Genomic DNA, 27,277 nt, shown 5'->3' on the forward strand with positions numbered 1-27,277 from the left:
TGGATCCTGTCCAAACACACACACACACACACACACACACACACCATCAAATATATTTGAGTACACACACAAATATGCTCATGCAAACATACACACCTGTGTATATGAGCACACACACACACACACACACACACACACACAGAGAGAGAGAGAGAAAGAGAAAAATGCAGATGCATACACATTGTCTTTCAGACAGCAAAACCACATGCTGCTGTAATTCATACTATGTGGACCGAGAGATGTAAGTAGTTATTTTCAGCAGGCTAGACTTAAATACCTGATTTTACTCGCCTGCCAGAGTGCTTCTGCTGTTTGTATATCATTATGAGCCCTTTCCCACTATTATTAGCACATAATTCCTAACAGTTGTCTCCCTCTGTAGCACTGCCATTTATTACTGTTACTCAGTAAATGGCCTTTTAGTCAAATGGTAACAGAAGTAGCATCAGAGGCCGTCACAGCAACTGCTGTATCACTATTTACCCATTCCCCAAATTTATTAGGATGTGCGCCCTTCGACATGGAAAGCCCCCCTTTTTTTCCCTAAAAAGCATCTAATGAAAAATCATCAAAATATATACCTACAGTTGCAGTATTTCTTAACAGAGTGTGTCTCAATACTGAATTTATGTGACCATGTCATGCCTGGTATTTTTATCTCCTGTAGCATTACCATAAGATTTGCTGCATCATAATTTTTGACCTTTGGTAGCTGCATGATATTTAGAAGCTTTGCTGTGATAGATGTATGGCTGTAAAATTTATGGCAGGGTAACTACAGTTCTCATACCTGAGGGTTTTATTTATTTATTTATTTTTTAAATTACACACTCATTTTTCTTATAATATCTATGGATTCATGCTCATTGTAGGAGCCACAGATGTAAGTGTCATGCATATTCATAAGCTTGGTTTGTATGTGCATGCTGCTCTGACATTTGAGCGGTGGGTGTGTCACTAAGCTATAGGCTTCTCTCAGCTGAGAAAGGCCAGCCTGCAAGGACTAAAATTAGCCACTAGAGGGCAGGGTACATCTGCAGATCTAATGAAACTGTGCCTTTCATTCACTCAGCTGCACTGAGGCTTGTGAAAATGCACTACCAGTTAATGAGGAAATGCCTGTCTGAGATCCATACAGTCATGTATTTTACAGCACTCTGCTTCTGTAGCATTTCAGGCTGGACCTGAACTGATTTGCAGTTTGGTGACGTTGAGGGTTTTTTCAAGGGAGGGGAACAGCAGAAAAAAAGAAAGGAAAAAAAAGATAAGAGCATTTCACTGCATTTACCTGCCTTTGTTATCAGCACACAACATTCTCGCCATTCAAGTTAATGTGTGACCAAGCGTGCATCCACTCAGGTGTGTGTGTGTGTCTTCTTTATGGCTCCTCCTTCCCGCTCGGCTCAGAGCTTTAACTTTGACCCATGATATATTTACAGGTGGGGGGAGGAAGGGGAAGACGGGCGGGGTGGGGGTTAGTGTCATGTTTTGGTCTAGTAAATCACCATGATGACCCGCTCCTGCAACAGCCACTGTAACCTGAGCCACCAGACAGGTAGAGCAGGTAACCATGACGACGTGAATGATTCAGAGGGAGCTAAAGCCACCTGACTGGAGCAGGTGTAAGAGGAGGCAGGGCCAAAGGACAGAGAGAGAGAGCGAGAGAGAGAGAGAGAGCGAGAGAGAGAGAGAGAGAGAGAGAGAGAGAGAGAGAGAGAGAGAGAGAGAGAGCAACTCAGAGATAATGAAAGAAAGAAGAGAGAAGAAATAAAAATACCTAAGAGTGAGTGACAAGGCGTTGTGAACACACGGCATTTACAACTAATGTGACACTGAGAGACAGCGGCAATAGAAGAAGGCAAACAAGCAGGAGAGAGTCAGACCATGGAGGGAGAGGTGGATGAAGAAGATGGGACTTTCACTAACATCTCGCTGGCAGATGACACAGGTACAGCCTCAAGGAACACAACGCCGAGCGCTTTTTGACTTGTTACCCCAAGCTAACCCTTTTATTGATCCGCGCAGAGCAACAATGAACTTCCTAATAATCTGCCTCATATTTAACAAGCAAGGAGTGCTGATCCAGGGGCCTTAAACCCGACCTCTGTGACAGACTCATTAATTATCGTCTAGAGGGGATGAATGACTCTAAACTAGCTCCGTGCGCTGTCCTAGGACATGTTACTGATGCAAAACAAGCTCTTCAGGGGGCATGGGGTTGCTGCACTAGATGGCAAAAAAAAAAAACATCTATAGATTTCAGCAAAACTCTCCCAACCAAATCACTTTACTTCACACTTGTGCAGTTAACGCTGAGGCATGCATTTCCTGCGGGGATTATTCTAGAGAGATACTCATGGCGGTGGCTGGATGAGGTGAAGTTTCTAGTTAGGAGAACAGTCAGTCAGACAGGCTGTAAGGCAGCCAGCACGGGGGAGGTAAGGAGGCGGCCTGAGCAACGAAACAAAAGACGATGAAGTGGTGACAGACAACTTGTAAAACCAAAGTGTGGGTGTGTTCTGCTTTGACAGCAGTGAGGTGTGGCTTTGTTTTTGGTTGGTGTACTTGACACAGGCTTGTATGCACACAAAATCAGTTGTATTTCAGTTTGTATTATGACAGGGAAGAGCAATCCGACCTCTAAATCTAAAAAAAAAAGAGAGGACTTACTGGCGCATAATAACCTCTTTCCGTGTGATGCAAAGTTACAGCAAAAACACAAAAAGATGCAAAAGTATTTAAACACCCCCCTTTGAATAAGAAACATATTCTATGTGAGTCATTTGTTATCAGTATCCCTCTTCAACTTTGTAGAACTAAACAACTTTCAGATCTTATCACTCAACATAAACTATTTATGTATCCAAACACATTTAAATCCATAGAGATTTAAAGTCCCCCTCCAGCATTTGATTAAACCCATAAAAAATCATCTCAGTTCATCAATATTACATACTGATTTTTTTTTTGTGCCATGAAAAAACATCCCTTAGTGCCTTAAAACAGCTTAGATATAACTCTACACCTTGCCCTCATTAAAAATGTCCAGATCTAGGAATATGCAAATAGTCCTGGCGCTGCACCCCCACGCCTGCTGGCACAGTGGCTCATTACTTGTATCGAATTTGATAATCTAACCATGTAAAGAAGAACTTTTTTCAGCACGGCGTATTAAGGCCACTGTAGGGAAGAAAAATTATAGAGCTGAGGGAGGGAGAAATATTCCGAGAAAAAACCCCTAAGAATTTCTTAGATTACAATCATGAATTTACAAGAAAAACAAAAACTCACTAATTTATGAGGAAAAAAACCCCCCAAAATTCTGAGATTATAACAACACAAATTTATGAGAAGAATACTCTCAGCATCTGGACTTTGACAAGAAATTGCGGTGACTTGGGCCTATTCAGAAGAAAACAACACACTCATTTTAAAGTGTTTTTCTCGTAAATTTATAAGTTTTTTCCTCATAAATTAATGAAATTAATCTCACAGAATTTGTTTTTTTTCTCACAAATTTGTGACTTTATAATCTCAGAATTTAAGTTTTTCCTCATAAATATGTGATTTTTTTTTTCTCGTAAATTTACCACTTTAATCTCAGAGAATATCTGTGTTTTTTTCTTGTAAATTTACGTCTTGAATCACTGAAATTATTATTTTTTTCTTGGAATAATAACCCACCCCCTCCCCCGGCGCTGTAATTTTTTTCTATATATAATGGCCCTAATACGCCGTTGTAATTTTGAGTTGGTCTTGTTGATTTTTTTTTTTTTTTTTTTTTTTTTTTTTTTTTGAAAACACTCAAGTGACCGGTAGGGCTGGTACTAATATTGTGGAAAGCACCACCCTGTCATTTGACAGGATTGGATGCTTAGCCTTATGACGTCATAAACCTAGCTCGTCTGAATCCAAATTTTTGATCTCGCCCTTGGTACACCACAGTTCCAAAGTGGAAAAACTCAGCCATGGCGTTGACTGTTTATTTTGCTCCTGATACGTCGTGTAGCATACAAAAAACACCACATCCACAAGTTAACAAGGCTGAAAACTTGATTTTCATGCACATACATTGTACATACGATTAAGAAATATCATATTGTGAGCTAGTAATGTCCTCTATGTAATGGAAAAATAAGACAATGCATGAACAAGGTGATGGTGGGATGATCTCAGTGCCACAGGTGGTCCTTAACCCTGATTTAGGATTGAATTTCTTTGAGAGCTTACATTACTCTTACGGCTGAACTGTCAAACGTACAGCAGCTGAGTGGTCTGGTCTTACAATTACACCAGAGTGCAGGCGAGAGAGGGAGCTGGAAAATACATATTTAGAAATGTCGCATTAGATGGGGTAAAACAGTTCTGGCACACAAAGCCAGTGACAGCTCCCAGGGTTTGGAACACATGTGCACACGCATACATAGTGTGTGTGTGTGTGTGTGTGTGTGTGTGTGTGTGTGTGTGTGTGTGTGTGTGTGTGTGTGTGTGTGTGTGTGCATGTAAGCTGGTCAGTGTTGGCTGGAGCAGTAGTGTCCCCAGGGTTTGGCTTGGCTAACAAGCGGCAACATATGGGCTCCTCAGAGCGAGGGACGAGGCAGCGCAGAGGCTGTGACGATACCACACACACGCACACAAACATACACACTGGCACCACTTCATGCATGCACATAGACAGATGGACAGACAGATAGATGCATAGACAAACACACACACACACACACACACACACACACGCACACACACAGTATACACAATACCTCTGGTGGAAATGACATGGCTGGTCAGGCTTTGCCAACTGCTGCTCTGTGACTGCGTATGTGTGTATTCTGCTACCTGGGGAATGGCCCAAACAGCTGAGCATCTGTTAGTCCTGCAGTGTGTGTGTGTGTGTGTGTGTGTGTGTGAGAGAGAGAGAGAGAGAGAGAGAGAGAGATTGGGGTGGGGGGGGATAGTGATGAGGTTTAAAGCCCACTCCCTCAAAGTGACCACAGGCAGATTGCAGGTTTAGTGTGGCCCTCTCTGTCATTACACCGGGGCTGAGCTGTGAGCTGCTCTGTGCAGGAGTGTGTGCGTGTGTGTGTGTGCGTGTGTGTGTGTCCTTAGAGGCGGTGTGTGAAGTAGTCGCTCCCTCTGTCGGCCGGTGTAGCCCAGTACATTCACTGATACTGATACTGATGATGATGATGCGAGCGTAATCCAGCATCCCACACTCATCATCGTCACAGAGCCTCGGTGCCTGTTTACAGGACGACGAAAAACAAAGAGGAGTGCGCTCTTCTTGCTTTGGGTGAGTGTGAACCCCGACACGGTCACGACGCTCTTTCTCACAGGAAGGTCGGAATAAATCACGGCGAGCCGGGGACGGACTTCACTGATTTCTCAAGCTAACTTAGCTAACTAGCCTGCTAGCTAACACTTTAGCGGATGCTAACGTGTCCTGCCACTGCTTTGAACCGTACAAAGATGTCATGTATCAGTATAAATGTGTGCTTTTGTTGCTTCTGGTTAGACGCTGGCGTTTTGCTCTCCGTTTAACTCAAAAACAAGCGAATTAGTTGAGCTAGCAGTCGCGTTGGCGTGGCTAGCCTAGCCACCGCGGTCGCTAGTATAATGTGTCCATCATCGGACAAATACCCGATTGACGTGCTTTTCTTCCTATTTTTTACTCTAAAATTTAAGTTCAAATGACCATCCACACACACAGATTCAGTCAGTGGTATTTTAATTGAGTTTGCTGGTATATGTGGCTATGTTTTGTTTGGTTTTGATGTCTGGTTAACTTACCATAATCGGGCAGGGTGCCTCTGCTCTTGCGTGAGTTGGAGGAGTAAAGTTAGCTGATTTGCTGGGTGGTTTCCTGGCTTCTAAACATCACCTAGGTGTTCGGGAAAATGCTGCAACACAGATGTAAACGTGTCAACAAAGGTAGGAGCGATGGAGCAGAAAAGGCTTACGGCTGTTAAATAGCAAGCTGCATGCAGGCTCGGCTGTCCGATAACGGAACTTGAGTCTGATGCCTGGGAGGACGCCCTGCATCGGGTCGGTCAGTCATTCACGAAAAATTCTTGTAATGTTAGCTTACATTGAGGAAAGAGGTGTTTTAGAGAGACGCTGACATTACTTATCACTCGTTGTTGCGAGGATACACTTACAAAATTAATGGACTTATCGGAAAGTCGACGTAGAGTTAGCTGAATTGCGGTGGCCGGCAGCGTCACATCAGCGGCCTCAGCTGTGCTCACGCGGCTTGTATTTGCACTGTAAAGTTTACCCGTCTCTCTTGGTGGATATATACACCTTTATGACATAAATACACAGCATGCATCATGATGCGTATTATTAAACTAAAGTGCAGATGTGGGGCTAGGATCTTTTAAAGGAAGAGGCTTTTCTGCAAATACAGCTGCTTCTTATGTTACTTGGGTGGCTGTTCTCTTGCTGATTGAAGGTCTTACATGACTTAGCAATTAGGGCTGCATGTTGTGGACAAAATGTCATGTCATAAGATATGACTATCGGTTCACACTTATTTGAAATTTTAATTGAGCACTGAAAAATAAGAATTCTTAAAAAAAAAAAAAAAAAAAAGCATATTAATAATAACAAACAGATGTAGAAAAGGCAGTTACTTTTATTGATCACGACAGACCAATCACTGTCTTGGGCGAACCCTAAATCGTGATATGATCTATATCCTTGCCTTTTGAGATATTAATATTGCACACGTTAATATCTAGGTAATGATTTGATAACAATATATATTGCTTAGCCCTATTACCAATGCAACTTCGGCATCTGTAGCAACTTTTTTCTTTGCATATCATACCAGCCAGACTGTCATGGTCAGTGATAGGGACGACATTCATAAAAGTGAATATTGTTGTCCCACAGTGCTCATTTAGTGATGTGATGCCCATGATTTCTTCAACAATGTGTATTGTTGTTTATGTGAAAAGTGATGGTCGAACGGCATGAACATGGACTGACCCTGGCCTTGAGTTGTGTAATAATCCTAATTCTATGCTGTGGCTGTGACATAATAGTGCGCTCACTGTTACCTACATTGTGTGTCATTTGTCTTGCACAGTGGACAGTGGAACTGCAGCCCTGTATACTAAACAAGACAGTGAGCTCCTCACCATGAACTGCGACATAGACGGTAAGTCTGCTTGTGTCTATATGCCTCCTTATGTAACTGTATATCTGTGTGTCTGTGTGTGTGAGAGAGCACTTTTGTTAGAAGGCTGCATCATGCAATAATAATAACGTGGTAATATATTGCGATTACATGTAAAACGTGTATCGCCATCTCCCTGTGAGTATGTGGAGAGGTTCTTCCAAAACAGTTTGTGTGTTTGTTTCAGGAGAAATGGAGAACCAGGTGGAGATGGAGGAGAAGACGAGGCTCATAAATCAGGTTTTGGAACTTCAGCACACACTGGAAGGTGATGCAGACGCACACATGTAACATGTATTTTGCTGCAGGTGTCCTCTACAGCTAGAAAACTGCCTCTACAGCTCGAAAAAAATACAGTTTCAGAGCAGCTGTCCAGATATTATGATGTGAGGCATTCATAAGCCACACCGCGCACTGGATGTGTTCCTGGAAGTAACGGAGGACTGAACGCGTTCCTCTCCTGCTCACTAATACAAACTCGACAGAATAAAACCCCCAGCCGCCGCACTTGTTCCCTCTCTTCACTGCCACCGCATATCTGTCTTTCACGCTCTTTTGAACATTGAACTTTCACAGCGCTGGCCTATTCTCTCTGTGCTGCTCTCATTCTCTTCCGCTTGCTGCTGTTCATTTATCTCCTCTACTCGGCTGTCTCGCTGCAGCCCTGTGCTGAGGCTCGCTCTCAAGTACCATTTTTCTCCCTCACACTCAAATGCACGTATATGCTTCCTCTAGCTGTTAAATGCCAGGTTTTGGCCAGCAAAAATAATAATAGTCGGGGAAATTAGAAGGACAACATAGACCATTACACAAAAACATTCCTTTCTAACTAGGCTTTTTTTTGTTTTTTTACCAGGATGGTTTGCTTCTTTTAACTTAAAGTATTTCACTTTTCATCTCTGTTATGACCTTTTGTCCTTTTTATTCTGTTTATTCATTCTCTTTTTATTCTTTTTTTGTGTTATATTTTATGTTGTGAAGCTCTTTATGTTGCATATGATTATATGAAAAGTGATTGATTGAGTGAATTATCCAGCAAACCAGTCATCCTCACTTGTCCCCTCAAGTCCAGATCCTCACAGGACTGATTGTCCATTGAGGTGTTTGTCCAACCAAAGATAACAGTAGGAAGCCAGCTTGAATTTTAGAAGGAAAATGGAACCTCTAACATGTGAATTTTCTTGTTTGGGGCAAGTGGATTTCCCTGGCCTGATTGTGCCAGTGTGGATAATTCCTAATTTTTTCATGTCTTCCAGACCTGTCAGCACGAGTCGATGCAGTCAAGGAGGAGAACCTGAAGCTGAAGTCTGAGAACCAGGTTCTAGGTCAGTACATCGAGAACCTCATGTCTGCCTCCAGCGTCTTCCAGACCACTGACACCAAGAGCAAACGGAAGTGAGACGCGCCCTGTGGAGAAAGCTGCAGTCCCAGGCCTGCACCCGGGACAGTAAACCCACCATGGAGAGGGCAGACCTGGGTCTCTTCTGCAGTTAACCTGAGCTCGCTTACTTGAGTCAAAACTAATTGAATTGAAGCTGAAAATGGGAGCTGACTGTCAAGCCACCAGTTCAGTTGACTCATACCCCCTTTCCACCAACAAGAACATAGTGCTAGATTGTGGCTGGTGCCATTTCAAAGTTAAACTTGTGATCCTTCTGAGAACCTCTTTGCTTTTCCACAGGATAAAACCATCTTGTTATTGATGGGATTTTGACTGGCCGTGATAAACACTGATCTAGCGAGGAACACTGATAAACACTGATCTGCTTATGTCAGACCCTGACATAAGCAGTTCTTTGTCGGTTCTTTGCAGACCAGCAAAGAGTTGGTCCTGCTGTGGGACCAGTTTTCCTGGCCGAGAACCAGTTCTCTGGCTGTCAGAACACAAAGAACTGGTTGGAGATTAGGCACTGGCTCTGAACCAGCCGTCAAACTGGCTTAGTGGAAACGGGGTATCAGACGTAGCTCATTAAATTAGTGGCAGCCGGGCCCAGGTCTGTTGTGCAACAGCTTTCTCTCCACACTACAGAATAGGTAGAGGTGACCCTTAGACCTCAGGTGGATACCAGCTCAACTGGTCAACAGTGACAAAATCAGGAGAACTTTAATTTGTGTATGAAGAGGTCAAGGGTCATTTGTACCTAGAGTTCCTTCTCAGTCTCCATTGGACCTCCATTAGAGTCAAATAGTTTCTGCAAAATAATTTGTTTGTTTAACCTGCTTGGTTGACAGCATCAACACGTATCTGACGTGTATCAGATTGTCAATCACCGAACCGTTTTCCAAATACTTGCCTATGGTTTCTCAAACCTGACATTCACTGAGTCATCTGAGTGACAAAGTTCAACTATTTCGCAGTCTACAACAAACTATAAATAGCATTTGCAAATACTGTTTGACCCCAAACCTCCCTTTCAAAACCGGTTTATTTATTTTTGGTTTCTTTTGTTTCTACGTCAGCTGGATCTGAGATTCGGTAGGTCTTGGATGAAATGACGACTACATGTAGCATGACTACATTTCTCCATTTAAAAACTGATAAACTGGACAGTATTACTGAGAATGACAAACTATATTTGAAGTGCATGGTCATGTATGAGTAATACACATCTGCAAAGGTTTTCTATCTTTGTCTTAACAGTTATCGCATATCTAATGAAATGCCCTTAAATTATTATTCACATGATTGCAGAATGTTTAAAGCTATTGAAGAGTTTAAAAACACTATGGGGTGGATACTAGATTTGTATAGGTAGCATTTAGAGCTCAGCAACAAGATAATGTAAGTAAAAGCACAGAGAAGCTAAAGGGTGTTTATAATGTGCAACTGATGTCTACATCTTTATTAACACCAGTGATTGTTTTTATGTTAAATATGGTTGATTTTAAAATCACAATGTTATGACACAGATGGGACATTTTGATGACTTGGTGTAAGTATTTGCAGCCCATTAAATTTTAGTGATTGCTGGGGCCCAGGCCAAAACATGAGCAGCAAATGTTTGGGTCGTGAATGCAACCCTACCTGTACATGGTTTGAACCAAATTGTGACGAGTTGCAGAAAGGAGCCGATGATGTGAGGAAGAGGTGAGGGTGGGGGGGCTGAGGCAGGAAGGCAGACAGACTTTCTCTCAGAAGCTGTAAAGAGGCCCTGAGTGCTATTGATCCGGCACCGCCTGGAAGAATCTCTCTGGGTATCACCAAGAAAAAGTGCTGTTCTCAACACTGTACCCCACAAAGGGAGAGTGTGTCTTCAGAGGCTTGCTTTGGCAAATGTTAAGCTATAAGAGACTGTAGAAAAAACAGGAGACAAGAGCAGATGATCTGAACAGCGCTAGTAAAAGGGTTTTCCAACTCTAATTGGGAGTAATTTATCTACCATGACTAGAGATACAGCGAATTCATGTCTGGAAAGTAGTAATTAAAATGTTTATATATCGAGAGATTGCTAATGTTGCAATGGGAAAATTGTTAGATATTCAATAAGACTACAAACTACACTGTATCCTGTAATTAACACATTATTTTGATATTTTTAATGGTTGTACAGTAATATACTCCTATTGTATTTCTTTCTTTTTCTTTCTGGCATGCTGACTATGCCCTACCTACACACATCCCCTCAAGTCAACTGCCTTGTGTGTAGATGCCGTGTAAATTTGGACTCTCTTGCCTTTTAACATTTTTGTTTTAATAAAAACTTAAGTTCATTTCCCTATGTCTTTTGTTTTGTATGCAAATATACCTCATCATGACACAGACTCAAATAAGCAGATTGGTTATAAAATGAGAATGTTTCAGGCATCTGACAAAACTTGCAACTTTTGTATTAAATAATTTTATTTCCAAGAGCAATGTACAATTTGCAAACATATGTAAACAGGGATATCTGCCATCATCAGGCGAGAATATGAACTACAAAAGCTTGAGACAATAATATAAAACAAAAAAATAAGAAATAAGCATTAATATCTTTCCCAGGCAACATTCTAGGATCAGAATTTCAGCTACTCTAGACATTTTGGGAAAGCACTGCTCAGTGCCAACTAACTGACCGACCTCTCAACAAGTTACATGTCCAGCTGAGGAAACACACCTACTGGTTGATTTTTGATTGACAGCTAATAGTCAAGGTGTTAAAACTGCTGGATTTGTGCAGTAAGCTACTCAGTGCTGGCAAGTCCAACATTTTGATCGTGAATGGTACAGAAGTACATTTCAAACAGAACTAGGCTCAAAGTAAGCAAATCAGTGGCGTAACAAACATAAAACAACTGCCTCAAGTCACTCAGAAACTGCATCATAAATGTTTAATTCATACTGGCATAAAATGAACACGCATTTAAAACATTAATAAATAGGGTTATCAGTGCTGATCCTCACTTTGCAAAACTTTATAACTTAATAAAAAAAAAAAAAGAAAAAGAAAAACTAACACACAAACTAACTGACGCTTCCTGACTCCCTTTGATAAACTACCTAAAAATCTAAACAGAACATCCATTTTCTTAGAGGTAATCTTTTGTACCTAAGCTGAGGCAACTTGTCATCTGAAATGTCCTGACACTCCGGTAACATCTCAAAAAGCAGTCTCTCCTCATTGCCTGGCATCCTCTCCTCCTGGCCCCGTTCTTGAAACCCAATTAAGGAACAAGTTCAAAAAGAAGGAACTCTGTCAAACTTTGTCCTCAAATGTGTTCTTTCAAAAGAGAGGATGCAAGAAATAAAATAAAAAAAGAAATCAAATTTCTGAGATGTAGCCCCTGTGCTCTGCAGTGAGTGGTATGAACAACTGGAGTTGACAGCGGTACAGACACTCTCCGCTGTCTCGTCTTCTGAGGAGCCAGACCGGTAGTTCTCAAAATGCCAACAGTGAACCCAAAGAACTATGATAAAATAAATTCAGAAAGAAGACTGAAAGCAGAGACAGGGTGAACGGGGATGGAGGTAGAGGAGGCGGGGCTTTTTAGGCTGAGAGGCATTTTGACAGTAATGGCATACAAAGGGAGGAAGGATGGAAAGCATGGAAGCTCAGGAATGAACGGGGGGAGAAAGCTAAATGCACAAACTCTCCTGGGAATTCATCTGATAGCTGAATGAGTGAACAGGAAGGGTAAGATGAGAGGGAACAGATGATACAGGGTGTTGCTGAAAAGCCTGTGGACCTCGGGTGAGTGTGGTCGAAAGATGAGGGATGGGGGGGAGAGGAGGAAGAGGCAGCCGGGGTGATTGCTGGCTACCAGTTGGCTGGAGGAAGTGCCCGCTGCACAGCATGGAGGGAGGGGGAGGGAGCAGACATGGTCCTTCCACCTCCTCCTCATTGGGGCATGCAGGGAGGAAAGGGGACATGGAGGGAGACAGAAGGCATGTGGTTCACGTCTTCAGTCTTTCCGTACCCTCCTCTTTCTCACAGCTTGTTTGTGGCTGTCTTCACTGATGTCTCCACTCTCCTTCGGCTGGACGGCAGAATTAAATGTTTGTGGATGGAAAGAAAAAGAGAAAACAGTTTAAGGGATGAAACAGTGAAGTCATCACAGCTTTAACCACTGAACCGAAGCAGCAGTGTGGCTGTGATCTACTAACTCAACAGACACAATGAACCCAATATGTATCAACATCAAAACCTTTCATATGAACTTGACACAACTGCCCGAACTTGCTTGATCATACATGGATTTAATACGGTTCACCGACCACTTCAACTGAATTTGAGTTTTTACAATGTGCAAAAAGTGGCAGTTTTACATTTTTAAACAGTAGTGTGTAAGCCATTGCAACCGTTAAAAAACTGATGAGCAAATGTTGCGTCAAGGTGCATTCCCATCAGAAAGCAGTGGCATGAGAAGCTCAAATATCACCTGTGTTTAGACTGCTTTCCTGTATGTGCTTCCCCTTTTGAGTGCCTCCGAGTTCAAATATCAAGTTTGTATTTATACATACATAAATGATCAAAGATGCTTTGAGGATGTTAAAGTGGTACCTAAAGTTGTCACCTAAAGGTATGCAATAGTTTTTTTTTTTTTTTTTTGTGGGTACCTGCCTACACTCCTGTGAGGAAGAATATATGTGCAGGAAATTCTTAGGTTCTTGTTCCAAGTATTAATTCCCTCAGCCTACAGGAACTGCAGCTATTTAATGACAACATTAGCACATGCTGCAGGACAAATGACAATTATTCAAAGGAAAACACCAACCTCATCTTCTGATGTCCTCTCATGAGCTTTGCTTTCTTCATCTCCTTCCTCCTCCTCCTCCTCCTCATCCTCCTCCTCTTCTTCATCGTCTCCCTCTGGATTGTCTCCGCCTCCCTCTGCACCTTCGTCCTCCTCTTCAGCTTTTTCTGATGCATCTAAAAGAGAGATGGTGGTAAAGTTTGAGAAAAGGCAAAGAGAAGAAGAAAATACAATCCAGAACAACTCCAACACTTGCTGCTTGTTTTTCTCTGGTTAAATATATTGCGACAGAGAGGCTACGTGCAATGTGTGTCCTGTGTTTGCCCTAACCTGCAGCTGGTGCACTTTCAGTGGCTGTCGCCTCAGCTGTCTTCTCTTCCTTGTCTGCCACTGCCTCCTCCTCCTCTTCTTCCTCCTCTTCATCCTCTACATCAGCCTGGGGCTGATCCACCTTCTTGTACACGTAATCGTCGTCAGCTTTCTGCAACAGCAACAGGAGGTGGGATCACAGTCAACATGTCTAACAGTTTTGTTACAAAGATATAATTAATCTTTCTGGTGTTATTTCTTTAACTCACAGATGCGATCATAAATACCATTAAACAATAAATAAACCACAAAACAGACCAATCTTTGATAAAAAACTACCTTTGGCCAGCAGAAGAGCACAGCCAGTCCTATGGGCAGGCCTACTGTCAGTATGTAGATCACCCAGAGCCATGGTCTCTCCTCCGCTGCCATCAACAGCTGGGCAAAAACCCCCGGCTGGAGGGGGGAAAGGGGACAGGAGTGCACACAGTGAGAGGCAGTGATTTATTAGTCTATAACTAAGTTTCTCTACATCAGCTGTATCCCACAGAAATGTCAGCCAAGCAGTGTACCATATTTCTGTGTAAGCTGATCAGGCTGTATTCCTGAGGTCTTTGTATGTATTGTAGTAGGTAGGTAGGTATGTGCAACAGTGCTACTATGAGCTCTCACAGCCCTGACAAGATATCACACCAGTTGCCTTGCATTCTAATGTGTCTAACTGAGCAGAGTGGCAGATACCCCTCCTTTTCTCGAGCTACAGCAGCACTGTTGTGTGCCCTCTGCATGTGTACCTCGTTGGCACTGGCCACCAGTTTCTTCAGCCCCCAGCTGTCAGAGGCCCAGCGGTCAGCCACCTCCTTGTGAGAGGTGATAATGAAGTTGTCGAAGTAGATATCAGAGGTCATGGACCACAGCTCCAAGCCCAGCGCCTTGACCGGCATCATCCTGAATGGCTGCAGGTCCTCAAAATAGTCTGGGTTGTCGATCTTACGGGGGCTCCAGACTCCCTGAGAGACGAGAACAAACATGGGGATAGAAATCATAATTAGGTTTAAACTCCTTGCAGTATTATGGGTCTCCTCACACAAGCTCTCACTAGCTACAGGTACACATTGTGTTAAAGGAGAGGTATGAGATCATGAATAATTTTATACATCAAACATGCATCAGAAAAGTATAAACTACACTGCCACTAAAAATGTGGGGCCTGTCTCAAGACATTGTGTTGAGGGGGTTAGTGAGCTAACTTCAGGCTTAATTCTGTATTTTTAGCCTCATTAATTTGGTTCTAAGTTATTCCCATATGTCAATTAATATAATAAAAAAAGATGGTGACCGAGGTACTCTTGTGGTAGAAAGGTAAACAGCCTTCATTAGTATGGCTAATGCATGGCAAAGGTTAAAAACACACACCTACGCGTTGCAGTACACAGGCAAACCACAAGAGTGCGTTGGTCACCATCTTTTTGCATTAATTTGATCAACCCCAAACCAAATAGCATCTTATTGGATTTCATTTATCTTCCAAAGCCGACACACTCTTCTCCATTTTTCATTAACAAAATTTGAATTTTCATGCTGTCTTTTCATGATTTAGTGGAAATTAAACAGCTTTACCAACCTCACCGGGGATGATTTGAGTATAAATTATTTTGCTAGGTCAAGATGAACAATTTAAGATATTATTTGTGAATAATCAACAAGCACATCCAAAGCCATCTCGCCAAAGTGTCATCACCAGTTAAGTATGTGTTCAGCTGTAGCTTGTGTGCCTGGACTATCCTTTCATTTAGCAGGACATGGGAATTATAACAGCACCTGACAATTTATTAATTTAATCAAGGTGATTTTTCAATTATACAAAATAACACAAAACCTTTGGATCCCAACATTTCAATGTTTAAATATAATTTGTAACAACGCAAAATGTCAAGCATGTATTATACTCAGCATTATAGGTCTAGCTGAGAACTACCCAATTTCCCAACAAGGATAAATAAAGTTTAATATTATCTCAAGAGTAATGCTAGCTACATTTGCAGTACATTCCTGCATGCAGCCCTTCCCAACTACTGTAGCACACTTGTGGTCACAGAAGAGCTGATTTTAGTAGACTAGAAAACTCAAAGACAGCTGACTGACAATTTGCTCTGCAGGGAATAAAGCCACAAGCTAATCCAAATATGTTAACATTATAATGCAGCTGTGCCATCATATGTATCAAGTTGCTTGGCACAAGAACATTTTTGAGTTGTTTGTGCACAGAAATTACTGTATGCCATTTCAGCTTTGCAGACTGAACAAAACCCCATATTATTGGGTTTCTGTCTACAGTATTCCCATATTTTGAATGCTCTCAGTTGGAATGTTTTGGAGCCATTTTCAAAATAAAATGCACCACAGACTGAAGGCAGCCATTACCTGATAGTTGGGGTTGTCCACCAGAGGGGCTTTCCACTTGCCCTTGTACTGAGGGTTGTTGATCATGGGTGGCTTCCACTGTCCACAGCCAGGGGCCGTCTCACAGGCTGGGTTAGGGATCTGAGGGGCTTCCCATTCACCATCCATTTCCTCATCCCTACACACAGAGAAGAGCTGTGAGCCTGGATTATTCACTTACAGAGGGGTTACAAATGCAAGCCAAAGGGAAGTTCCTTTTTGTGGTGTGCTTTTGAGTATGTGCATGTGTGCGCATGAACTTTTACCAGTCATCGGGTTTCTCAGCATTAGGGTCGGAGACAAACTCAGGTTCGTCATCCAGCCATCCCTCTGGCTTCACAGCATCAGGGTCCTCGATCTTGGCGGGTGCGTCCTCATCCCTGGGAAACACAGTGCATGTTAAGTAGAGCAAAGATTCTGAGGTGCCCAATGTACCCTCAAGGAAAAGACTTTGCTTTACTGTTTACTTCAGTGTTATGTGGCACAATTTGCTAAACTGCACCAGAGTTAGCTATGAGCTAAATTTCATTTGCAGTCCTCTGGCAGGAGACAGTTTCTCCAGGTGTTGCTTTTCTGCTTGGAGTCACAAGGTCAGAAGAGATATTCTAGTATCCCCACACTGGCTCTTGGCACAGGTACACATTGTTTTAAAAGGAGTGGATCATGAATAATTTTATATATCAGACATGCCTCAGAAAAATGCTGCATTGCCACTGAAAATCTGGGGCCTGTTTCAAGAAGTTGTGTTGAAGGGGTTAGTGAGCTAACTTCAGGCTTAATTGTGGCTTTTTAGCCTCATTACGTTTTTTTTTTTATTCTTGATATGATTGATGAGTGCGTTAGTCACCATCTTTTTTCCCAAACAGCTTCTTGTTGGATATCATTTATTTTCCTAAGACAACAACTCTTCTCTCCATTTTCTATAACATAAACAAAATTAGAATTTTCATGCTGTCTTTTCATGATTTAGTGGAAAATAAACAGCTTTATCAGCCTCACGTGATTTGAATATAAATTAATTGGCTAGGTCAAGATGAACAATTTAAGATATTATTTGTGAATAATCAACAAGCACATCGAAAGCCATCCTGCCAAAGTGTCATCACTAGTTAAGTGCTGTTTTGATTTGATATAGGGAGCGCTGCAGTGTCTCCTGGGTCTTTGCTTAATTGGCACTATATCAAATTTTGTTCAGCAGGACAAATCATACAACAATGCCAATTTTAGCACTTCAATCACAAGGTGACCCTTTCTTGAGCTATTTTACTGGACTATTAACTGTTAGCATGGGTAGATGTGCCACCATTTCCTACAGGAAGCTGATGTGGACAGAAAGACTGCATTCAAATGAATGAGGCAAGTAACGAAGAAGAGTACAGGGAATTGGAGGGGATACTGCTGAATAAATATGAAATAAATTTGCTTTCCATGATGATTTATTAGACCAGAGATATAATAAAATTTTTGTATTTCCAGGCCATTTGCTCATTCTTGCTGTAGAGCTTCTAACAAGCAGCAGGTAGCTAGATGACCTTAGTTAATTTACTTTTGGACTTTAATTGAGCTGAAATTCTTTTATCGGATAGGACAACAATGAGTTCAGGTTCAAGGTAGCTTATGGTACTTATATACCATAACTGCAACCCTTGGCAATATGAGCCTGACTGTGTGAATAGAAAATCTTTTTATAGACTTAATGCGATGACACTATATTCTATCAGTGGAAAGTATGTCCACTGTGCCCTCATGACTGGCTTAGATAAACCTGCTCACTTACGCATTTATGTTATCTGCCATTTACCTCCAGTAATCCACTCTAGCCTTAGCACCAGAAACTGTCACTTTTGGCTGTTTTGTTTTGTTTTGTGCTTTTATTGTAATAATTTGTTCTTCTTGAGCAAACATAAGTGTTAATAATAAATTTCACTGCTTTTCACAATTTAGGCTTCTTAACATGTTAGAAATGTCAGCATATGATGACTTCGATATAATGTAATCCCTCAATATTCAGTTTTTTTTTGTTTTTTTTTTGATGCAACTATCTTCCACAATTGCGATTCCTTTTTAAAAATATTCAAAATGTGTGCCTCCCTTCCCTGGTGGACACTTTGGTGCTGAAACAACCTACTTTCTCCACAGAGATCAATGGTTTCATCTCATCCTATCTTAAATAGATTTAATAGAGCCAGTTGATTTTGTGACTCCAGTCTTCATGGTTTGTCATCGTTAGGCTTTGTGCAGCCACCTCTCTCAAAGATACCTTGACTAGAGTGAATCTGACTTATGAGACAGGTCCCTGAAATGAGATGCGCACATTCGGTTTATCCCTAATAATGAATAAAGTAAGCACTGTCATGTGGTGTGCTCCTAGACCTTGTTCCCACCTGGTATTAACATCTGTCCTGAGAAATCCGAACAAAAGCTGTCACCTCTAAGTACAGGTGTTAACAGTAGCAACATGTCCTGATTGACTGGATCTCAGGACGCATACGGAGGTGGCCTGGGACACTTTTGTCCACATTGTATTGTCCCAGACATGTGTCCCAGAACTAGTTGAAGGACCACCTACTAACCTAACATCCTTTTTCTTGTCCAGCCGAACACCCCTGACACCGGCCAGACTGTCACTTTTCCAACAGAAAAAATATGATACCTGACTCTGACCAGCAGCTGAACTGTCAGCTGATGGATCAAATGCAAACTGAAGTGCCGGTTGGCTGTAAAGCACCTGGTTAATGAATAAAAACTCCCCTTAATAAGACATGAGCTTGGAAAGAGAGGGGATGACATGCAGCAAAGGGCCTGAGGTTGGATTCAAACCCAGGACACTGCGATCAGGACTCAGCCTTGGTACATGGTACAGGCTCTTATCCAATGAGCCACTGCGGCATCCCCTCCCTTTCTTTCTCTAATGATACGTGTTTATTTGCATATAGAGCAGGAAAGTGAGATCCGATTACAAGTGGGCAGGTGAGACGCATGTGGAGACGCATGTTAAAGCCAAGTGTGTATGGACGGACTGACAGCTGGCCACTTGTGCTTGAATTATAAAAGACACAATTTAATACCAGGTGGGAACAAAGCCTCAATCTCTACCTGACCGTCCCATTGGTGGGAACATTGCTGCACAGCTAAGCTTTGCTCAAACCTACAGAACTTTATTATAAATTCTAATGGAGATCCCAAGATACCAAATGCATCCTGCTGAATCACAGGGAAATGTATATAAAGGTGCACAAGACATCTAGATATTCTCTATTTGATGTAATGGCGCAGCACCCTGGGTTTGAACATTTCACTCCATAGAAGTGATTCAATTAAGTGCTGCAGCCAGCAGATGCAAAATATTTACATGACATGATGTGCAATATAAACAAAAAAAAAATGTCTTACTGAAGGGGAAATATGAGGGGTTAATAATAGGTTAATAATAAGAATTACACAGTTAATTTGGCTACTGTTTTAAACTTCATCTTTACTTGTATTTGTCTCTGTCCACAAGTATGGGTCTCATTCTCACCAGTCCTCAGGCTTGACAGCCTCGGGGTCAGGAATCTTGGCCCTCTCGTCCCAGTCCTCTGGCTTGGAGTCATTTGGGTCATCTATCTCCTTGGCTGGGTTGACTGGAGGCACCACATCATGGAGAAGGCTGCCACGGCTCACGCTAGACTGGTCAATGAACATCTCATAGCTGTTGTCAGGGTTCAGAACTGATGGTGGGAAGAAGAATAAGAATGCAGCTGTGCTTGAAACTGATTCATAAAGACACCCTTTCATGTTATATGGAGAAATATATTAACACTGAAATGTTAAGTCAAGTAAGCAATTAGTCAATGGGCAAAAAAATAATATTAAATATAAGGTTTCAGTCATTAATCAAGTAAAAGTCCCAAACATTTGCTGATTGCAGCTTCACTAAGATTTACGTAATTTTCTCTGTTCTTTTCACAGTACAATTTACACTTCGTATTTTTTGGCTGCTGGTCCTGTCATTAGATTTGATGCTCTACAGACTAAGTGTTTAATAAAAACAAAACAAATAATAATAATAATTGATAAGATCAACCACAAATAAAAGTAATCACTGGAGGCAGCCCTAATTTTTGCCAATTTGTGTGGCAGTGGGTTTAGCATAGCACCAACACTATCAGAATTGGATTCCCATTTGGGCCACCATTCTAAAAACATATGCACTCATGCTACTGTAAGTCATTTGGATAAAAGCAGCTAACACCAAACACACAAACACAGGAATTCTCTTGTGTTAGTGTCTTACGCAGAGTGTATAGGTGAGTCTTCTTGTCTGTGTAAAACTTCTTGAGGTCCACATCAGCCCTCTTGGCGTGCTTCTCCTCCAGGTCTTTGTTCAGAGGATTCTGGTGGCGGAAGATGAAGTGCAGCTTGTAGTCCTCGCCACACTTGTCAGGCCCAAACATGATGGTGTAGGGTGTGCGGTCATGGAATTGCTCCTATAGTGCAGAATAAACAAGAATGTAATGTGAAACATAATTCTTGAGTGTGTCCAGTTTAAACCCATACAACCCTTGTTCAAATTCAACACACACATGGATCCTGTATAGATAAAAGGATAGAGTATAGTACAGCAACCTTTCTCCTTGTTCTTATGTGGATTTGTCTATATCTATCTTGACTATTGTTTGTGCTGTTTGTTGTTTAACTATCTATTGTTTTAATATACCTTGTGTAGTTTTACTTTTATTAATCATTTTATTGAGGAATTTAAGCACTTTGTAACTTGGGTTTTGATAAGTGATATATAAATAAAGTATAACGGCAGTATACAGTGCTTTGAGTAAAAATGCAGACTGCATGGCCTAGATTAAATCATCAATCATTATTAAATCATTCGCACTGCAGTCAATGTGCTGTTCTTATGATCATAAAAAGGAATAAGAAATAACGAAAACATGTGTACCAACCAGATCCAGACTGTTGGTGTCAGAAAGCAGTTTGATGTACGCTCCACCACAGTCAATGCCGTCCTGGAAATTCACCTCATACCTAAAACGTAAACACTTAGGCTAAGCAAATCTCAGACATTTTTTAAACTTAATTTTCTGTTGATGTATGATACAAATAAAACATTTATAGATTCACTGATGGAAAACGGCCAACTTGCGACTGTGTGAACTTACTGCATAACCAGGGGATCATCCTGGAAGATGAAGGGTTTGTCCAACAGTGCAGCGATGGCATGGTGTTTGGCCCGGGACTTGAGCACTAGACCCTGGTCTCCTGGGACCTTGTTCTCCTTCAGTGACTCCACAGCCCACTTCCCTGGAGGTCCAGACAGTCAGAAGGGAGGCCAGTCAACTCACAAATATTCTCACTTGGTTTAAACATGCGTCTCGTGTGCTCCAGTCAAAGGTAGACAGCACTACAGGTATGAACAAGCTTCAGGGGACACAATGCGATCCAGTTTAGGCCACACTGCATTTTTAGTGTGAACGCTAATGTGTCCCCAACAACATCAAAGGACTGCCTAGTTGCTTTGTGCAAGGAAGGAGACATTGGCTCTGTTGGCAGTGAAATACAAACTTGAACGTTGTTTGTGTTTACAGTGACATTGCAGTGTCTTTGACAGATAATCAAAAAACACAGTGATTGGGAACACACAGCTGCTTCATTAACGGGCCAAAAGCAATGAACAGGATGAGTGAGGAATATTGGGAAGTTCATGACAACATAGAATATAGGGATGGGAGGGAGGTGGAGTAAGGTACAGAGGAACCAAAGTAGGAAAATAACAGATGGAGGTAATTTTAATCTATCTGTGCTCAATCACAAATTTGATCAGAAGTGGTCACTGAAGACGCATTTGAGACGCATGATAATGCCCTGGGTGAATAATAATTTGTCTTGGATGGGATCACACTGGATGTATGTTAAAACAAAGTCTTAACAGGGCCAAAACAATGCCAACAAGTATTAAGCTTGTAGACAAAAAACATGAGAAAAGTGGGTCTATGGTACAACAAACCTAAGACAGGTAAAGATGAGAACACCTCACTAAGCCACTGCACAACCGCACAAACAAGTCTAGATCAGAGGGAAGAAAACCAACAACTTACCGTCATATTTGGCTATGTCATCATCTGCATCCTCCTTCACAGTCTTTGACAGCTGCCATCTGTGGAGGTCAACATCACTGAACATGAAAAAACTGGCATACATGCTACAACCAGGTGTGTGGCAAGTTCATCCAGGGCACTCAGGCTATCTGAGACTCTTGTATCTACCATTCATCTAAAATTTAAAATTAGATTTTATAATGTCATTCCAGTAAATAAGTCATACAATACCTGTCCATTGTTCCATCGTCAAACGTCTCGCTGAAGTAGACCTCTCCCGTGGGAACAGGGGTTTTGTATGTTACCTGTGGAGATTGAAATCCTTATGCTGAACATCAACACTAGGAAAATCTAAGCCTCAATAATGACTCAAATACTAACAACCAATTTAGATGCATCATATCCTTCTCATCTCACTTATGTGATCTGACCTCTGTCTGACCTGTAACTCATTACTCACCTGAAAGGAGACATTGGCATCAGCTCCATCCTTGCTAGCCTCTCCTTTGCTGTCTTCTGTACCTTTGCTCTCCACTTCAAACTCCTCTTCTTCTTCCTCCACCCTTGCCTCCTCCTCCTCCTCCTCCTCCACTTCCTCCACTTCCTCCACTTCCCCCACCTCCTCTACCTCCTCCACCTCCTCCACCTCCTCATCAGCCATCATAACCTTTATCTCGTCCTCATTTGGGCTTATATCAGCCTTGACATCTGAAACGTCTGCCTCCATCTCTGGCTCCTGGGCTGCTACTGCTGCCACAGCCAGGTAGGAGAGGAGCAGTGCGCACCACATCCAGCCCCTACCCAACTTCATCTGCAGGCAGAGAGAGAGATAGAGAGAGAAATAATGATAATAATTTCAATGGGTCAGTAGCTGGAGACAAGGGGGAGGGGCAGAGGAAGGCGGGGAGGTGAGGAGAGAGTGAGTGGAGTGAGAGAGTCAGAGATGAGGATGGTGAGAGCAGGGGGAGGGTGTGGTATGGCAAGAGGGCAGGAGGGGGATGGAAAAAAAGAGGAGGGCAGGTGTGAGTGAGATACAGGTTATTTATAGAGAGATCAAGCAGGGGATGAGGACAGCAATGATATAAATAGGAAAGGCACAAGTGTGTAAAAGCATGAAAGTGTGGCAGTGAATACTGGAGAAACAATAGATGAGATGGAGGTTAGGTTTACACAGTCCTTGAGTCAGGGATTGTGTCTACACAACACACCCTTATCTTACATGTCTCAGAGCTCCTTTAAACAACATACCTCCTGCCACTTCCTCCTGCAATCAATTCCCACTTCATCGACACATTAAGACAGTCCTACACAAGATGCAGGAAACCTGCCACATTTAGCTAACTTCCTACATTTTTATGCTTTTATCCATTTTTCCACTAATATTTATCTTAAACTGTTTCGCACTATTTGTTTGAGACTGTGTGTGTTTGTTGTGTGTATGTATAATACTATGCTGGTAGGCAAAATGCTGTGATGAGAAGTGTACGACACAAAGACAGTTACAATGACCCATTGATCCTATTGATCAAGCCACATCTGCTCACTCTTGTTTATAGACCAGCTGAAAATGTTTTTTTCCCCAACTACAAGTTATTGTTTTAATATCCCTTTTTTGTGTGTATAACAGGAAAAAGGGAAGCCACAAATGTAGCAGCTAATGGGGATCTTAATAAATAAATCAGCAAATGAGAAACCAGGAACAAAGAAAGCACCATGGGATGCTTCTCAACAAGCCTTTCTCAACTGTACAAATTGTAAACTGTCCTTGTACCATACTTCTGTTGGTATAATATTACATTTGTTGACATGACAACGCAGAAGCAGCAAAAAGATGCTTGATGAACATAGGGGGGAGATGATGAATGGCCTACTAGCAATAAGGACTGAGTTATCCAGAGCAGCCTCAAGATGTTGCTGTCATTTGTATTTACTTGCATTTTGGGCCTAAATCCAAGCAATAGCCTTCCAAGAAATCTTGGCTGTAGAACATGCAGCAAAAGGAGGCTATGAAAAACAGGCTGTGATGGGGCTTCCTATAGAGGAATATACAAAAACAGATATGTGTAAAAGACATTCACAGGTTCAGTCCTGTGTTTAAAAATCAACTTTGAGAGTCTCAGGCAAGAACAGCTAAATGCAGAAACTCACCATCTGTTCTGCTGTGTGAGCACCTTGCTCCACACATCCATGTGGCACGTGCCAGCGCCTCCTTAAGCTCAAGCAGACATTTTAAAGTAAGAGCGATATGCTAGCCAAACCAGCAAATAAATAATGAAATACCACATAATTCCATTTATTAATTACACTATTTTGTTGAGCCGCGCATCACCACATTCAAAGACATTCCAATTTGATTTGAACAATTAAAACACATTTCTGAGTGTCTGTTTTCTCAATATTTTTGTCTACATACATCTATTTTGGATATGCTCCTTGAGGGAGCAAGGCCATCAGGTCCTGTTTCAGACCAACCACCTCGCAGCGCACTATGTTATCAAGATCTACTCCGTTAGTCTTGTTGTACTGATGCAAGGATGACCCCAAAAGAGTTGATTCCCTGACTTCAGCAAGACTGAAAGATCACTTAGCCAATGATTATGTGAGTAAAAACTGCACATTGGTCAAAGGGGATACATCATCTTTAGGGCTTCCAAATCAGGTTGGAGTTCTGTCTTTCCTTTAAAATGAATGAAGAATTGCCTACATAGTGTGTGTGTGGTATGGCTAACTGCAGAGGGCAGGGAATAGTAGTAAGTGAATGTTTTCCTGTTTTCCATCATATCCTATGGTCCGTTTTACAAGGCACATCCATAATGCATGCCATGTAGACAGAGCGAGCATAAATTAAAATGATAATGGGAATGAACCATGAAAATATAATTTCATCTAGTTACAGTTAACTGGTGCAAATTCATTATTCCTACTGTCTTCATTTCTGTGAATTGGCTTTCTGGTATATATGACTTAGTCAGAGCAGTCCATACACAGTGCTCTCCAATCAGAATCAGAAATACTTTACTGATCCCAGAGGGGGAACCCAACCCTATTCTTCAGTACCAGCTAATTACCAACACAAGGAGCTGTCTGTATTTGCCTAATATCTGACAAAATCCACACAGCAAATTTTCAATTTTCATTAGTAATAACAGGCTCCAGCCAGGGACAGTCTGACCAGATTCTATGGGTCACGTCCCTTAGTGGTCTCAAGAAATGTTAGTGTTGGCATGCCACTAGGGCTGCAACAATATGCTTATCTCTCGCTTCTGTATTATTCATGATACTTGGGCACTGATTCAATATATTACAATTCTTAAGTATTGCAATTCTACAAGCATTGTGATTCAATGTTGTGATTTTTGTTTTTTTTTGAATGATCATTTAGTTTGTGGATGTAATGTCTCTTGAGTCTCTGTCACAATAGGTCATTTTATACAGTGACGTCAAGTTTAAAAAAAAATCTTATGTGTGCTAATATCATCACATATGGATAAAATTGGGCTCAATGTATCCACAGGAGTCTCAGCTTTCCAGGCAAACCCAATTTATTCAACTCCAAGACTGTTTAGGCTCCAGGCTGCACAAATTCACCATTTTACAATGGGCCAAAATAACATTTGCACTGCATCCAAAAAACTGCATGGTTTGTGGCCCAAAGTGCATGGGATTAGCATATGGTGGGCATGTCTGCAAAGGGGAGACCCGTGGCTGCCCACAGAACCCTTTTTCATTTAGATATCTGGAGGTCAGAGGTCAAGGGACCCCTTTAATAGCCATGCCAGATTTTCCCTCGCCAAAATTTAGCCTAAATTTGGGGCCATAGAGTCCCCTTTCCGACACCCTAACTTGACATGCAGGTACCAACGGATTCTTTTGGTCGTCTGGTTTCATAGGCTACCGACATGTTTACTCTCGCGATACTTAAGTGAATCGATCTTAGCAGGCCACTATTTCATTAAAGTCACCATCCTAAGGAGCCAAACATTCAAATGTTCTGCTGGAATCACCCGATTACCAAAAAAATGCTGTGAGGGTCAGGGGTGTAGCGCCAACATGGCTGCCACCAAACGCTGCAATGTCCAAACTGTTCAGATCAATGGCTCTGGCTAGAGCACCTGCTCCGCTAGCTAGCCGGACGGCGCGCCAATCACAAACAGCCAACGTTAGCATAATAGAAGCTTAACCATTAAACTAATGGGCTTACAGCAGCACAAAGGAGAGTAAACATAAAATATATATGAGGTAAATAACAAACCCTGCGAAATATGTCTTGCAGCGAGAGAAGCAAATGAGCGCACATTTTTTGAGAGACTGCAAAACTGAATGGAAAATGAATGAATAGCAAATATTAGCCTGGTTGCTAACCAACGGTTATCTGTGCTAACATGATGTGGTGCAGCTGTCAGGGAAGGATGGAGAATGAATGAGCCCACACAAACAAACCTTGCGCCGTCGGCCTTTGCTGAAATATGCTGGGAATCCGAGTAGGAAATGTTTAAAAGCGACTATCTTCGACGTCTGACCCACTTAAAATATCAGGATAGCGAGGCCTGCGGTGCAAAGCTTGGGGACGAGACGGCTCCCGGGAGGTACGGCCGATGACAGCCGAATAACGGCAGAGTGGCTGCTGCGAGAGCGAGCCGCCGAGACTGCGCGTGCGTGCCGCCAATGCTGCCTTCAGGGACCGTCGAAATGATGGCAAATGATGACTCAAGGTAGTGGAGGCCGTGTAAATGGTTAAATAAATAAATGGTTACGAAGTTGTTTCTTAAGAAAAAAAAAAAAAAAATCTTAAGAATTTTTGAGGATCAGGACAGTAGTTTATCACTTATTATCGAATTCAGTAACTGAATTTGTTCTTAAAAGTACACCTTAATTTGAGTTTTGAAATTCATGGGATTTTAGAGGTCAATTAATGAAAACATTAAGGGCATTTGTGCATGGCCTAAGAAATGTTCTACATAATCTGAATGAGATCGGAGCGGTTCAATCTTAAAATTAAGTACTCTTTAAGATATATGGTGTGTGTTCAGGGGTATTACGAGGTGTACATTGTTAGGATCCGTTTTGTTATAATTTCCGA

The 27,277-nt window shown here is 41.8% G+C and overlaps 2 protein-coding genes across 3 annotated transcripts; one reads left to right on the forward strand and one right to left on the reverse strand.

The window, feature by feature from the left end:
* Positions 1–1,775: 1,775 nt before the first annotated feature.
* Positions 1,776–10,891, forward strand: scoca (short coiled-coil protein a). 2 transcript variants are annotated; one of them, XM_030044613.1, is made up of 4 exons: positions 1,776–1,948; positions 7,091–7,162; positions 7,368–7,448; positions 8,437–10,891. In XM_030044613.1, the coding sequence occupies exons 1-4, from the start codon at positions 1,885–1,887 to the stop codon at positions 8,577–8,579; spliced, it is 360 nt and encodes a 119-aa protein (XP_029900473.1). In that variant the 5' UTR covers positions 1,776–1,884; the 3' UTR covers positions 8,580–10,891. The 2 variants fall into 2 exon arrangements, with proteins under 2 accessions (XP_029900473.1, XP_029900554.1); XM_030044694.1 differs by lacking the exon at positions 1,776–1,948 and adding an exon at positions 5,123–5,290.
* Positions 10,892–11,000: 109 nt separating this feature from the next.
* Positions 11,001–26,835, reverse strand: clgn (calmegin). The gene is made up of 15 exons (XM_030044489.1): positions 26,638–26,835; positions 22,658–23,008; positions 22,429–22,502; positions 22,198–22,256; positions 21,262–21,403; positions 21,046–21,127; positions 20,382–20,574; positions 19,626–19,815; positions 16,372–16,485; positions 16,088–16,244; positions 14,458–14,673; positions 14,003–14,119; positions 13,685–13,835; positions 13,376–13,530; positions 11,001–12,637 (listed from the first exon to the last, which is right to left on the reverse strand). The coding sequence occupies exons 2-15, from the start codon at positions 23,006–23,008 to the stop codon at positions 12,563–12,565; spliced, it is 2,076 nt and encodes a 691-aa protein (XP_029900349.1). The 5' UTR covers positions 26,638–26,835; the 3' UTR covers positions 11,001–12,562.
* Between the last annotated feature and the right edge of the window lie 442 nt (positions 26,836–27,277).

This window comes from Myripristis murdjan, chromosome 1 (genome assembly GCF_902150065.1).
Source record: "Myripristis murdjan chromosome 1, fMyrMur1.1, whole genome shotgun sequence".
NCBI lineage: Eukaryota > Metazoa > Chordata > Actinopteri > Holocentriformes > Holocentridae > Myripristis > Myripristis murdjan.

Coding starts and splice junctions, on each gene's coding strand:
- scoca (XM_030044613.1), top strand. CDS start 1,885: ATGGAGGGAGAGGTGGATGAAGAAGATGGGACTTTCACTAACATCTCG. Junction 7,163..7,367: donor CATGAACTGCGACATAGACG/GTAAGTCTGCTT, acceptor TGTTTGTTTCAG/GAGAAATGGAGAACCAGGTG. Junction 7,449..8,436: donor ACTTCAGCACACACTGGAAG/GTGATGCAGACG, acceptor CATGTCTTCCAG/ACCTGTCAGCACGAGTCGAT.
- clgn (XM_030044489.1), bottom strand. CDS start 23,008: ATGAAGTTGGGTAGGGGCTGGATGTGGTGCGCACTGCTCCTCTCCTAC. Junction 20,575..21,045: donor ACACCAACAGTCTGGATCTG/GTTGGTACACAT, acceptor TCTGCACTATAG/GAGCAATTCCATGACCGCAC. Junction 19,816..20,381: donor GACTCACCTATACACTCTGC/GTAAGACACTAA, acceptor TCCCACCATCAG/TTCTGAACCCTGACAACAGC.